The sequence below is a fragment of the Drosophila navojoa genome, chromosome 4 (assembly GCF_054131105.1).
Source record: "Drosophila navojoa isolate 15081-1374.11 chromosome 4, UAZ_NAV_1.0, whole genome shotgun sequence".
NCBI classification, from domain to species: Eukaryota; Metazoa; Arthropoda; class Insecta; order Diptera; family Drosophilidae; genus Drosophila; species Drosophila navojoa.
In genome coordinates, this window is record NC_142892.1 from 19,643,477 (window position 1) to 19,659,594 (window position 16,118).

The 16,118-nt window shown below is 35.8% G+C and overlaps 1 protein-coding gene across 4 annotated transcripts in view; it reads right to left on the bottom strand.

The window, feature by feature from the left end:
- Ac76E (adenylate cyclase type 2 Ac76E) overlaps positions 1 to 13,292 on the bottom strand; it is a 38,043-nt gene extending 24,751 nt beyond the window's left edge. For 2 of the 4 annotated variants that reach the window (XM_018101784.3, XM_018101783.3), the window contains exons 1-2: positions 12,887 to 13,292; positions 1,852 to 2,142 (exon numbers count right to left, since the gene is read on the bottom strand). In XM_018101784.3, the coding sequence (XP_017957273.1) occupies positions 1,852 to 2,038 (187 nt within the window). In that variant the 5' untranslated portion in view covers positions 2,039 to 2,142; positions 12,887 to 13,292. The other 2 variants (XM_018101785.3, XM_089259114.1) reach the window with 2 other exon arrangements.
- Between the last annotated feature and the right edge of the window lie 2,826 nt (positions 13,293 to 16,118).

Here is a 16,118-nt window from a genome sequence, read left to right on the forward strand (position 1 = left end):
CATATTTTGCTTTATAAGCAATTTAAGCAATTTATATAATAGCCTCATTAGCATCACATGCTCATGTGTATATATATGTGTGTGTGTGTGTATTTTCATATGTCGCCCATTTGGCACATCTTGAAATTCCCTTCATCATGCTAATGGAATTAAAATGAAAATTGAGTCAACAATTTAGGCACGAAGAGAGTGAGGCAAAAAAATGGTTGAGATTAAGACAAGAGATATTATTAATTTTATTTTAATTAATAGTCTGTTCTATTTCTTATTTTTTATTTTTTTGTTTTCTTTATAAAATATATAATAGGAGAAATTGTTTAATTTATAATATAATTTTTCTAGCAAATTTTCTCACCCATTTTTTCGTTATAAAAATATTTCGTTTCGTTTAAGTTGTATTTTCTCAATAACATTATTTCCTTAATTTAAATTTTCCCGCCTTATGCTCATCTTTTATTTCTAGCAGAATAATTTTTGTTTTAAACTAAATATCTATAAAGGAAAGGTCAACATTTAATATTCAAAATACCCACATTGAACATATTTATTAAGTGTCCCATACTAGACAACCCAAAGCCTTTTTATCAAATATGCTTGCAGTCAATTTTCATTGGTATTCCAAAATTGTGAAATCCGTTTTTTACGATATTGACCACGTTAATACATAATTAAATAACACCTCGCAATGTTAAGTACTTGAAGAATTTTAATTTTATTTTTATATAATTTTTTTTTAATGTACATTATATTTTTTTTTATTGACATTCGCAGAGCTTGCAAACGGTGATTTATACGCTGAGGTATGAATTGATTTTTCATTTCTTAGAAATTTGTTTAAGATGAAATATTACAAAAATGTTCTCCTACTCTTAAGAATTAATTTCTATCGCTGATGTCATCAGACCCTAGCAAAGTTCATATATATTATATACACATTTAATTTTATTCAAATTTCATCACAGTCAATAAAAAAAAGATTGTAAAACAACTAACTAAAAACTCCAACTAAATTAAAAATATTGCAAACTGACTTGCTAGCAGGACTTGAAATGTGACATACAAAATCAAAGTGAACAAGTGAAACTTGGCCATAATTATGTTTCGGTATCTACTTGGCTCTTAGCTAAACAGCGAAGGCTGTGCTGGGCTGAGGGGAATAATAATTATTTTGACGCGGCCACACTGAAAGCCATTTAATTAATATAGGAACTGCGACAAAGTCAAAGAAATATCCGCCCCAAGCTGGGCGTGGGTTGATGCTATCGTGACAAGCCCAAATTAACTAACATCGGGGTTACATCAGCCTAGGGCAGTGGCAAGTGGGAAAAGGAAAATGGCAAGTGGGTGCTGCGGTCGGGACGGTAAGCCACGGCCAACGCCATAACTCAATTTAGTACTAAACCAAGCGCAAAGGCCAACTAATAGGGTTCAAAGAGCGAGGGATACGTTTGATGGCGGATTTTTTAAATAAACTTGAATAGATTAACATTACGGTACTAAACACAATTAGCTAGCTAATATATTTAAATTTGATTTATATAATATGACATTGGATAGATTCAACAGAATTTATGCAGGGTATGCCATAGTTGAGCCACTTTGTGCCGCACTCGGCTGCCAGATTTCCTAAAGAATCTTGTTGGCATTAGAGAACTTGGCAAAGCGCTTAGCAGGCGAAGTGCGGCAAGATTGAAAAGACATCCTTTACGAAACTAATTTGATTTGCAGCAGCTTCTGCATTCGCCTCACTATCTCCATCAGTGAGCAGTGAAGCTGGCCTTCTCGCCTTGGCGCGTCGTCATGGATTAGCTACGGGCGTGAGCGCGTGAAACAAGAGCACTTCGCACTTACCCGTCGTCCCGTTCTCCTGGTCGCCCATGTCGGCCTGCGATGCCGACAATGTTGTTGCCATCGTCGTCAGCGCCGTCGTTGCTGTCGTTGTCTTCAAAGGCTGCGCTGCATTGCTGCCGTCTGTTACAATAATAGATGCGTTCGTGCCATTTTCCGTTTTCACAATTTTCGCATTGCGGCTTACCATGGCAAACGGGAAAAGCCAACAACTGGACGAAAACTCACAGCCGCCAGCTGCGCGCTAAGATTGCCCGCCCAATGCAGGCGACTCGCAGCACTTGTTGCCGTCCGCTGAAAGGAAATCGACAGAGAGCGAGTGAGTTAAGTGAAAAGCAAGCAAGAGGAAAAACAGAATACATGAAAATACATTTTCTGACCAGCAAATAAGCTATTACGCATTTAGTTCAGTTTTCAGGTTGACATTTATTCCTATATATACATACATATTTAATGCGCTTAAAATATGGAGTGATTGATACATCAACAAAAGCGGGAATATCCGCTTATATAAACTAGAGTTGTATACACAAAATAAATAAAATAACAAGTGCATATTTCTGGCTAACTTTGTGCTTATACTAAATCTTTTTTTTTTTTTTGCCTGGGCGGATTGAAAAGAAAAAGTGGAAGAAAAATCCGATTTGTGGTATAGCTAGAAGTTCAGCTAGCAACTGCAGTTATTTAAGTTTGTATTAAGAGTACTATATAATATATGTAGTATGTGTGCATGCGAATGTATAGATGTATTGTAAGTAGAAATAATTTACAAAATACTTTTTAATTGCAACATGCTTCACACATAGCAGCTACACTTTCAGTTAGTTAAGCTAGGTTCAAACAGGTAAATAAATCATGATTATACTTGACAATATGCATATACGATCATTTAATACGCTTTCATATTTTTACTTTAAAGCTGTCCTTTCATTTGATATTTAATGCCTGGGGACTAAAGAAACATTTGCTGTATTTCAAAGCTTTTAGTCAAAGCCCGTGTCGCCTGAAACCCTTTCACGCTCTTAGAATATCAACAGAAATGAAACCATTTTAACGAATGCCAACACTCGTGCCGGCAACAAAGAAATTTGTTTTCTCTATTTTATAGCTCGCAGCACACAAGCAAACAGCAACAGGATGATGGGGCTGGTTCTCGATGCTACATTTTGTTCGCACTTGACAAAGTAGACATTCGCATACATACACATACACACACATACACATGTACGTAACTATGTGTATTTAAAAATTGTCTAATGTGAGCAACACTTGGCAGTCTCCTTGGCTCAATTAAAAAAGTTCTCCTTGATACATTTGGGTGCTGGCAGCAGAGGCAGGCACAGAAAAGGGATGCCAAAAAAGGATACTTCCAGGTATATTCGACAAAGTGTTGTGAACGGCTTTAAATTCCAGGCCAGTTTAGTTGCCTTGTTACACGTTTCCTCTTGTCTAGGTAACGTTTAAAGTTTGTACATGAAACGAGACAAAGCGCACTTTGTTGTGGGCTTAAATATTTCTCTCCAAATTTGGCAACTCAAACATATTATTAAAGAGCTTAAGACTCTCTCGTCTTCTTCTTTTTATTGCCAGCCGGCTGTTGCCAAGTATTTATCGCTTGCATCTTTAAATTGCATTTAAGGTGAAATCGAACAACGGAAATGCATAAAAATTTGGAATGGCATTATATTGAAACTACTCAAGCACAGAAAATGTGCCGAACAATATTTATGGACGCCAATGGCCTCAAGATCTCTTAGCAGAATTGCAATTGTGTGCAACGAGGCGTATGCGTTATTTCACAAAAATTCATTAAACCGCCAATGCAACAAGTTATGTGCATAATAAATGAATACGAGCCATGCGAACCAAACAGAATATGCCATGAAAACGTGTAAAGTATTGAGATCTATATTTGATTTCAGTTTCAACTGATAATAATTTGAGTTATTTTAATGGGCTATTAGAGAATGCTTTCGAAATTCCATGAACGATGCATTGCATTAATTTAAAGCAATTTCAACGGCATTTTCACTTGAGCCTTATTGTTATTTTTATTTTCATTATTTTTTACGTCTTCGCCTTTTTGCTATTTATACTTTTATTTTATTTTATTTTATTTTTTTTTTTTGCTTTGTTTGCCAACCACTTGTAGATTTTCGCATTTTTAAACAGCCAACGAGCAAAAGGCGGCCACGCGTTTGACCTGCACACAATACAATAATACAGCAAAAGCGACGACAAAAAAAAAACAAAAACTTGGAAAAACTACTCATAAATAAATACACACACATACAGACACACGCAAACGTACATATAGACAGGCATTGTTCTTCTATCTCTTTCCGTTGCTTTTTTTTCATTGCTGTTTCGTTTTGCGCCAGAGCGAATGTTTTGTTGTTGTTGTTTTTCTTGCTGTATATGCATATATATGCATGTATACTTATACATATATATTTCCTAAGTATATATATATATAGTTTGCTGTTTACCCCAGAAAACCGCCAGCAGCAGCAGCAGCACAACGTTTAGCTGGTTTGTTTAAGTTAGTGCAACCGAGTAGCACCTGGAGTGAAATGAAAACAAATAAATTTAATAGTCGGGCATGCCAGCAGGCGGTTTCAATTTCCAGCAGCCTCGGCAATAAAATCCGCTTTTATACATATTTAATGTGCAATACACGAAAATTAAAATTAAATACATTTAAATGGACTGAACTATTTATTTAAGATCTTTGTTTATTGCACTCAATTGCGCGTGTCGATTATTTGACTCTATTTACATTTGAGCTTTGCAGTTAATCCGTTTTATTTATAGATTGGCCCAGCACTTGAACTTTAATACTTTCGGGTCATATTTATGACGTCAGCAGAGCAGACGTATACATAATATTAATTACGTATACCGCGCTCTGATAAGGTTTACTGCAAAAATAATAATAATAATAAAAAAAAAAGGAAAACGAAAAAATCGACAGCAAACGAACTAGAACGGAATGTTAGTCAATTATCATTAATTTGCATCTAAGTTATTATCGAAATCATCGTTAGGGGCAGCACCGAGCGCAACGAAATCAACAACAAATGACGCTCATAAAATGACAAATCGTCAATTTTCTACACAGTTCAGCTGTACAAACTGAGGCAAGCATAATTTTAACAAAAAATCATCAAATGAGCAACAACCACAAAGGAAATAGTTGTTTGATCAAATCGCAAGAAATTACGCGCGTAATTTGGCAAAATGTGTGATTTCGTCCATTTGCAATTGGCGTGCTCACACTTACAATTTGCCTCATGGCTCTTCCTTTTCACTTGGCACACGCTCTTTCTGTCTTGTCCGCCCCCTAATTGCCCCGCCGCTATCAATGGGCATTGTATACAAAGCATACAGAATATATTTGCCTTCATAACCTTGCGTTCTTTTGGCGCTGCGCGTCGTTTTCCAAGTGTTTGTTGTTTGGAATTGATTAAGGCAGCCCCCAGCCAACGACCCGAGGCCTTTTCCCTAAACACTCGTTCACACATGATTGAGTGAGTGTGGGATCGTGTGCTCTGTGCTGTCAGTTAGTGAGTGAATATGTGCGTGTGTGTGTGTGTGTGAGTGTGTGTAACTTACTGTGTGTATATTTCTGTTTCTGTATCTTTGACTTTGAGCTCTGATGATTAATGATTACGCCCGTGTTTATTGCCTCTGCTACCTTACACGATCTCATATGCCGTAACACATAACAGTTTTTTATCGTTCTCAGGGGTTTCCTGCTATGCAATGGTGTCATATTTCAATTGAAGCACACACGCAAATGTCTTGGATGTGCTATTGGCGCATACACGAGCTTTCCTCACTCAAGTAGCTGACACACAGAATCGTTATGTTAAATTTGTACCATTCATTACATGAGATAAATGATTCACTAAAGTTGAAAATACAAATTCTAAGATTTCTTGAGTAAAATATGGCTCCTATTATATATCCTTTTCACTTTTCAGCCTTTTAATGCAAACACATTAGTAAGCATTTGCCATGCAATTCAAATCATCGGCCAAATATTTCTGTTTCTGCAAACTATGTTATATGTTTATGTAATTAACATTTGTCTGTTAAGGCAAAGAGTTGCTGTTAACTTATTAGCAGAGTTAACTTCATCTGTTAGCAAGCTATAAAGTCATTCTGTTAATAACATATTTATGCTATTAACATTAGCAGCAAATTGTGTTCTACGTAGGCATGGTATTTTTAAAGGTGATTTATTATCTTGAAATTCTTCTTATGTATTCTGCCACTTGACTAGTACTCGAAATTAAATTTCGTACATATTGGTTGGATACCCAAAGTTTGGCCCGCACTGAAATTGAATAAACATTTTGTCAAAGAACAGAATAACTTTACTAATTGTTTGCAAAATAAGTTTGCGGCCTTTTGAGAGCGCGCTGCAATGCAGCTCTAATGTAATTATGGATTGAGTGCTATACCTGCACTTGAGTTGCATTAAGTCAGTGAAAGTTGTTGGGTTGAATGCAATTGTTGAACAAGAGCATTGCGTGCTGCGTATACGCAATGTTGGCTCACTCACTTCGCTGCAGCAAGCAGCGTTCAAAGCTTACAGAATGTGAATGGCGGGCTAATTTTCAGTTTTCAAAACCAAAATCGCTGCCAAACGTGGACATGGGCGTAAATGGTTGTTTGGCTTGTTTGGATATAGTTTTTGTGGCTGTTCTTTTTTGTTTAAATTTTGTATATGTGCATGTATATTTTTTGTTTTCGGGGCTTTCGGCATGCAGCTGTGTGCCCATGAATGCTGATTCATTAGGAAGCCCATGCACATGCTCACACACACACACACACACACACACACATAATCTCAAAGTGAGCTACTTAAATGCGCATTAGGGTAACCGATTTCAAGGGCGCTGCTTTGTTCATCGCTTACTGTGGCTCTGCGGCTTAGCAAACAGGCAACTGCAGCCAGACATCCGCCACGGCACGTAGTCGTAGCCCAGCACAAGGATTTGGCCAAAGGAATCGCCAGAAACGTGACTCGCACTCGAATTTAATTTGCTGTTAGTTTGGGTTCGCGCATTAAAGAGCATTTAATTGAAGAACAATGCAATCAAATTGGTTTGTTAATAACGTATGGTAAGCAGGTAGCTATTATAAAAGCATTTAAAAACTTCCCCAGTTAAGGCCATAAGGCGAGCTTTACTTTAGGCGCAGATGCACTTAAGTGCTAACATTTCGAAATTTCAATTGTAGATTTATGGGGCTGAGAAAACGTTTTCAAACATGTGCTAAGCGATTTTATTAGCTGCACGGCCAACATCAAACGTCTATAAATAATTCAGGCTAATAAAAGCCCAAAAGTCGAGCAACGGCAACGCCAACAGCAGTGGCAACAGCATCAAATGTAATTAACAAAAGAAATAAACAAAAGTAAGAGTGGGCTATGAAGAGAAGAGAAAGAAATTTGTTTTCATTTGCACGCGACCTTTAAAATTACCAAGCAATTCATTTTCATTCCTTAATACTGTTTGTTTTCTGTGCGTGTGTGTCAAAATGAAAAATACTTGTGCAACGTGCAAGACAAACCTGATTTGCCATAAAATAAAATTTCTCGCCCATTTGGTCGTCGCCAGTCAACCGGTGGACCAATGGACCAGTGGACCGATCGGACCCGTGGACAACAGCAAAGCGAACGGCCCAAAGATTTGTGCAAATGCGTACGATTTGCCAATGCTAATGATGATGATGATGATGATTATTCTCATAATGATGATGATGTCTATAGTGATCATGATGATGATGATGCTGATGCTGATGCTGATGACGACGTCAACTTGCATTCAGTTGGCAATTTTTGGTTTGCTGCATTCTCTAAATTATGGTCAAAATATTATGGGCAAATAAATCAATTTTGTGAAACTGTGATAAATGCTGTAAGATTTTTTTCGACATCTTAACGCGCTACAAGTGTGAAAAGTGCAAAAACAAATCTTCGACGATTGACAGCAGCAGCCAGAAATAGAGCAAAACTCGCCATTGCCAGCAAATGGCAAAAAATTAATAACTATAATATTGAAAGGCTCTAATTAGCTGATCACGCCACTAAGATACCCTGTTCACATTTTCATGAAGTTTCTAAAGCATTTCCAGTAATTGCTACAAAATAACAAAACATAATTTAAAATATATTTGTATGTGTGTTTATTTAACTAGTCAAATCGATTAGATATATGTATAAATATGTGTCTTGTAAAATCGTCTGACTAATTCTGATGAAACATAGACCAAAGTGTCAAAGCTGCATGGCTGAAAGCTGCTCGCCAGCCCTTGCGTGTGCATATGAAATTATGTATGTATGTATGTATATATGAATATATACAACTATGCATGTGTGCTTATATGAATTTATGTTTAAATGCGGAGTGCAGTGCAATGCCTTACCATGCGATTCTCAAAACTTCAACTACATATATTTTGACCTTACTTAGGGCCTTAGGGTCATATAATATGGCAAATGATCTCAGTTCATTATGTAGTTATCTCTTTCTCTCTTTTTCTCTATATTTATATATGATTATCTTTCTCTATCCGTTGTAATCTAAGTTTTACTGTATATTTCTGTCTCTATCTATCTCTCTCTCTCTCTCTTTATATTCGTCTTATTTGAGATCTCTCATTCTCTATTTTTGTTCTTTGCTCTTTTCCTTTCCCTCGCCCTTCCTTCCTCCTTATCTCTCACTCTCACTTCCTCTCTAGCTCTCTTTCCCTTTCTCTTTCTCTGTCTCTCCCTCTCTCTCTCTCTCTCTCTCTCTCTCTCTCTCTCTCTCTCTCTCTCTCTCCATTTTTAAATACATGAATATGTACAAAAATATCCATTTAACTTTAAGATAAACACCCATTCATAGTGTATACATGAATTGATGAGTATTCGCCTTGTTTACACTCCTTTGTTGTCTGATATTATATACGTAATATTCTAAATGGCTTTTACTGTACAATGGGTTCTGGAAACACAATCTACACTCAATATACAAATGTTCTGGCATAACAGTTATTTTTAGCCCAAAATGATGACAAGCTGTTGCTTGTGTCAATATACACACACATATATATATTCTGGATGGGTCATTTGTGGTTAATGTTTCAATTGTGTGCTCTTTATGCTTGATTTGTTCAAAATTATCATTGAATTATTCTCCTATCATAATTACATTTAAATCAGATTCCCATTTACTACCTTGCTCTAAATAAGTTTTAAGGTACAAAAGTGCATTTATAAAAGTTTTTATATTTAAAGTGGGATAAATCAAATTATATATTATAATTTAAGAATTCAACAGACTTATGTACATGTCAATATGAATTGTAAACCTCTTTCTCTCTGCCTCGCTCAGACATCACAAAATAAATTAGACTTTTAATTACGCTTAATTAAGAGCAATTAAAAAACAAATTTTTTCGTGCATTCCCGTTTGCTCAAACATCGCTTGGCTCGCCAACAAATTAGTCAAATACAGTAAATAATTTTAAAATGTCTTTTCTCCTCCGCCTTTTATTTTTTTTTTTGGCGTTTGGCGATCGCATAAAAAGAATTTCGTGGGACTTTTTCAATAAGCTCCGAGCAGCTCATTGAATCTGTTTCTGTTTGTTGTTGTTGTTGTTGTTGTTGTATCTTTTGTTGTTGTCGTGTATGTTTCACCTTCATAACGAATGTTTATTATATTTTATATATTTATTTTTTGCACAGAGGGCTTTGAGTTTTTGGCTGTCGCCGCTGTTGCTGTTGTTTGATTAGGCGTCTAGGCTGACACATGGGGGGCACTTAGTCACACGCATACAGCGACAGATCGACAGATACAGTTACAGATACATGCATACATAGAGATGCCAAAACGCCGCGTCGCCACAGACACAGACACGCCCCGCCCCGTACTCGCCTCAAACGGACGACACATGTATATGATATTTTACACAAATGTGCAAATTTAATTAAATTCAAACGAGAAATAAATATAAAACACTTTGCCTCGACATAAATATATATTTATATGTATGTACATAGTATGTATGTGTGTGTATATTTATCTCTAAATGATGTGTTATAATGTGCGGTATGTTCATGAAAATAAGAAGATGCGGATAAACATGAACAGCACCAACAACATTCAACTTTGATACAATTTGCTTAGCAAACTAGGCGCACAAATAAAGCATTTCTTACACATTATTCACAAGCCAGACATAGCCATAATGCATGGAAATATACATGAGAAACATGTACAATAATAGAGCTCAAACCCAAGAGTGCGTGACTACGAGATATCCTAAGTGGCTTTTACAAAGACTCGAGCTTAAGGCATGAATTGGGAGCCATTTGACTTAAGCAGCTCTGCCCTGCTTTGTCTTATGGGGAGGATGAGTGTTTATCTGCGTTTACCTTTTGGGTAGTATGAAATAAAAATTCAACTGACTTAACTGCTTAGCTGTTTACGTAACATAAAATAAACTGACTTAAACTGAGGACAATTGTCCGATCATTTTCTATTTGTCAGAATCTTGCAGTCGGACATTATCAACAGCAGAATACGCTGCTATATCCATTTTCAGATATGCCACGCCCCCAATTGTTACATATACCTTATTTTAGTTCACGAACAACGAAAATTGGTACAAAACCAATATACTCATTTCCGTTTTGTGAATGAGTATTAAAATGATTTATTATTTAACACAAGCATTATCATTATATAGTATAACAAAACCGATATACACTTCACTCTCATTTGCATTCAGGTTTTGAAAAAATAACTTAAAATAAATAAAAATTTAATGTATACATTCAACAAAAAAGTTTATTAACAATTTTTTTTTTTGTTAATAATGCAAATACGTGGAAAATTTGAAATCGAGTTATTCACATTTCTGAGTACTACGAAAGAAAACAAACGATTTATTTCTTTGTTAAATAGTGTAAATAAAATTTCAAAATGTTTGCCTTTGTCGAAAGGCAAACGAATAAAAAATCTTCCGTTTATACGTAAAACGTTTGTAAAATTCATTCACATCACACGAATGCAATTTGATATACGCGATTTATGCGAATGATTACAGTTGCTATAGCTAGTATACTAATAATACCTGAGGGAATTGTGTCAGCATTGAGGCGCTCGGCTATTTATATTATGCAGCTCGTATGTATTCAGAGCACATGTAAAAGAAAACAGAATATATTGTGGAATATGCTCATTATTTATAAAACCTAATCTATAACTATGTCAACTAAATGATAACATCGCTCACTTGGGTTTCCGAATCAAGTGAATCATAATGAAACTTAAGAATCGCGTAGTGCTCCAAGTGAGTCACATTAGATCAGCACAATATATATATGTATATAATGAATATTAATATATATGTGTATACATTATCATTTAATTAATTTCTCGATTGACTTGAATTGAGAGTTATTAAAACGAAGAATATCTAGAACTTGTGAGAGCCGAGGAGCTCGCCGTTGTCGACTTCAATTATTTAAATGCGAAATGTGAAATATAATTTGTCTCTTTGCGCTTTATAGGTCTTTCAATTCAAGTATTTTATCGACGCTATCGGCTTTGATAATACACGTCCAAAATATAAATTTAGAATTGAACTCTGAAACGGCGCTTCCTCGATTAGTTATCAGATAAACTTAGTAATTTCGCCCAGAGGGCGTTGATTCCACTATATGGCGCATGGCGGTTATTTTCTTTAAGAATTTCAAAATTCGTTGTCTTGCCATAAAGATAATTAAATATATATATATATACTACATGCGCATATATGTATATAATAGAATAAATAAATAAAAAAGCAAAGTGTGGGCGGTAATTTATTAACGCTCAACCATGAGCCAAGAACAAAATCAACAAAAAAAGCAAAATCAGCGCGAACATTTTTATAACTTGATTTATTTAAAGACAACATTTGGCAAATGATTTTGCGACTAGAGTAAATGATTATTTTTGTACCCTTTGCAGTGAGAATTCTATGATGAATCTTTACTCTTCTGTTAACGATCCGATTACTGTTAAGCTGTAGAAACTTTACATACCAATTGGAATTTATTTTAATTGGGAAAGTTTTGCAAAGCTGTTAGATAACAGTGATATATCAACTATTATATAAATTCACATAAATATATTTGTAGTTTAACAATCACAGCACATATACATAGTATCAATTCTTTTTGACCTCTAAGGAATGACAAAATACGAAAAACTCAAGTTTTTAATGCTAATATTTATGATAATTATAATCATGCCAAAGTCAATGCCACCCACAAATTATCGAGCTAGTTATGCATATAGTCGAGCCGGCGAAATATCTCTACTAGTCGCAAACTAAATTTATTTGTGCCGCCTTTATATCATTTCTTTCATCACACCATCACACACACACACACACACCGCACACTCGTCCCGCCGTCACAAATACCGAAAAAAATTGCAAAAAAAAGCATGAGAAAACATATTAAAAAAATAAAAACAAAATACAAAAAAAAAAAAAAAAAAACTGACGCAACGTGTCGCCAACAGCTGACAAATCGAGAGCAACACAAAATTTTTTATTGCTTATTTTTTAAACTTTTCATTTGTGCATGCGTAGATATATATGCATATTCATACATATGTATGTAAATATATTTAATTTTATACAATTTGGTCCGAGTAAAGGAAAAGAAAACAGCCTTCGGGTGTTTCGAATTAGTTCATAAAATTAATTATAGAAATCTGAAATCTGAAATCAAAGCCGATTAGCGGTTATCGGAGGGCTTTCAAAAGGCGTTTAAACTTGATTTGGTCTCTTTGTTTTGTTTCAATTTCTTTTCGTTCTCTTTTACCTTTTGTTAGGTGTTCTATTTTAGTTAAATTTCAGTTGCTATTGAACTTTGCAATTAGTTGGCGCCGATTTCGCCGGTTCGCCTGCATTTTGCTTGTTGTTTTCTCAAGTTCTTGCGTTAATCAAAACTTCTCATTGTGTGAAAAAACAGATACACTACCTAAATGATTGGAAACGGCTGCAGCTCCTCTATTGTTGTTCTTGTTGTTGTATTTTAGTTTTTTTTTTTCTTTTTTTTGGTGTTGGCAATTCAAACAAATTTCACATGTGTATTTGAATATATAGCTTAATTATTTATATCAATATATATTTATATATATGCATATGTGTATGTTATGCTTAGCAGCGTGCGTTGTTAAATTAAATCACATACACACACACACAGAGAGATAGACACCCATACGTAACACACACATTGACACTCACATACGCGGACGCTCGCACAAACGCGCGAAATCAAAAACAGATCGAAATCGAAATCGCGAAATGAGCAACGAAAACACGAGCGAAAACGCGAAATGTGAACCGCACGCCCTCACGGTCTAATCAGAACTGAGCGCACATTCTAATCAGAATCGAGCAATGTCCAACAGGCAGTGGCAGTGGCTGTCAAACGGAGCAGCCAGTGTTGTCGTGCGCTCACATCAACACGAGCCGAAGGCTTCCGGCAATCGTGCGTCTGCAATCGTTTAATAAATACACTGTGTACAAAATGTGAGTATAAAGCAGTTTACTATTATCTTTTGTTAAATTATTACTACTTATATATATAATTAGGTAATTATATTCAGTCTTAGATATTCGTTATATACTATAAATATTTATTAAGAGTAAAGCTTTTCTTAGAAGCTTAGACCTTATTTCTTACAGTGACCTACGCAAATACACGTAAACAGTTTCAACGCTCTCTTGTTGCATATGCTTGATGCGAAGCAACAAGCCAAATGTTGCCGACCTTGCCTCAAATGTTGCTGAGCGCACGCAACAGGAGAGCGCGAGAGAGAGTGTGAGAGCCCAGTGCTGAGAGCGCTGGCCGTCTGTTGCTCTGTTTTGGTTTTTATCACTGTTGCCGGCATATCGCGCGCACACACACAAGCATTGGCAAGCTCACACACTTAGTCAATGAAGCACACATATATAAAGACGCGCTCACACACAGAGACACGAGCAATTTGATTCGTCACACGTTACGTATGGTTAATATTTGATGTGGCATTTCTTTCAAGTAGCATGCGGTCAAGCGACATTTGTTACATACTTACTCACATAGACGCTATCTGTTTCCCGTTAATCAATTAATCAATCAACATAAAGTTGATTCAATGCTTTATTAAGCCAACAAAAGCCAACAAAAGCAAAAGTTAATTTCAAATACTCATTAGCTAATTGGAATTTAGTTTATGAGAAAGATTTTATATACCTGAGAAAGAAATGCTATTAAAGTGAAAAGAAACAGCATACATATTATTCACACATTTAAAGTGACATTCAGGCATTATTTATGCAAGTCAACAAACAATACTTCGCTTAATTGAATTTATTGATTTCCATTTCAACTGGGGACAACTGCACTAATTCTTTTAACAGTTGGTAGCGTTGATTTTAAATGAAACTCGAAACGCAATTGCCGTCTGCACTTCAACCTCAATTTCCACAAGCTGTCTGTGGGGCTTAAATTAAATTATATATACATTGCAGTAACGAGTCGGTGCGGTTCAGTTGCCTGAGCACTTGTTAATGCCAGCTTAACAGGATATTGTCAACATTGCCTTCCGGTTGCGTAAAGCGCTAGTCTAAGAAAATGTCGACGGGCAAAAATTCCGTTAGCACGCAAACACACTCACACATACACACACACACACTCAAACTCACAGACACTCTTTAGCACACAGAGACATGTCAAACTGTGCTGAAGTTTGTTTGCAGACTTCTGCAATTTCCGCCTGACAATACGTGGCGTATACGCAACGCGAGCCAATAAAATCCAAACATATTCTAGAGCTCAAGCTCAACAAAAGGCTAGGTAAAAATATAATAAAAGGAGAGCTTATGTTAATCGTACACCTTAAAGTTTTGAGTTTAATATTAGAATACTAAAATTAAAATAAAATAAAAATGCATAAATGATGAGTTCTTATCTAATTCGAACTGTTAATTTTATGTATGTATATATATTTTAATATCTATTTTCAGATATTAAATATACAAATTAGGTATTTATATTTTATAAAAAAAAAAAATAAAACAGCAATTTTATATTTTTTTATATTCTAATAGAAAATTTTATTTGTGTAACCTTTTAACTTTTTAAATTGTGTGCTACCTCTGGCATACAACCATGGCAATTACAGTGTCTGCATAAATTATGCGCCCAGCGCAAGCAGACAATATTACATGCATGCAAATACCCGAACATCCACACCCACACACGCACGCCCAGGAAGCAGAATATCCACCAACGGGCTTTTTTGCAATTTGCATAAATCAAACAAAGTTCAGATTTAAAATTTACAAATAACAACAAAAAAACTAAACTTTAATAAAAATGATTTTCTATGAGATTTAACTGGATGTGGACTGCAAATGGATTCAACGTAAATTCGAAATTAAAGCTAGCTTACGTCAATCCCTTGTCAATGATTCGCATCAAAGATTATTTCCACGCCATGCATAAGTCATGGTCTTATTGGAATCAAGGCATATTTAAGTTCGGACCAACGCGCGCCCAACAACGAAAACTTTTCCCAGCAAGTTGAGCTTCATTTTCGGGCTGGCGTGAGCGGCCTTTCAAGAATATTGAGTTGCTGATGAATTTATAATGAGTGAATGCCTGTGGGTGTGTGCACTTTGATCAGGACGGCTGATGAGTCTCTGTGGACAAGCCGTAGTGCTAAAAACGCACTTCTGATTGGTATATACTCGCTGCTTGCGTAATTAGAATATTGATAGTGTCGGAGCGGACGTTGCCTAACAGCTGAAAGCACTTTCTGTTATCCTTGAATCAACCAAACTGGAAAATAACTATTTTTAATGAGCACCGACCTAGACCGGCTCAATGCTACGCCACGGCCATCAAAGCACTTGCATTATTAAGAGCATGAAATGATCCTTGAATTTTGTGCAAGGCGCAACCCCAAGAAAATCAATTGCATCAACAACAACTTTGGGTAACTTTTCAGTGAATTTCCAGAAATATGCTCTAATCAAATATGAGTTTGGCTGGGAAGAGGCTAGCAGCTAGCAGCTAGCAGGATGTCAGGATGTCAGGATGTCAGTTGTGCACAGCATAAAACCTAATTACGGAATTTGCCTTAATTAGTACGCCCGACTTAATTACAAAACGGCAAAAACTGCACAGTCAACAAAGGCCACAACAGCGACATGGCTGTGTA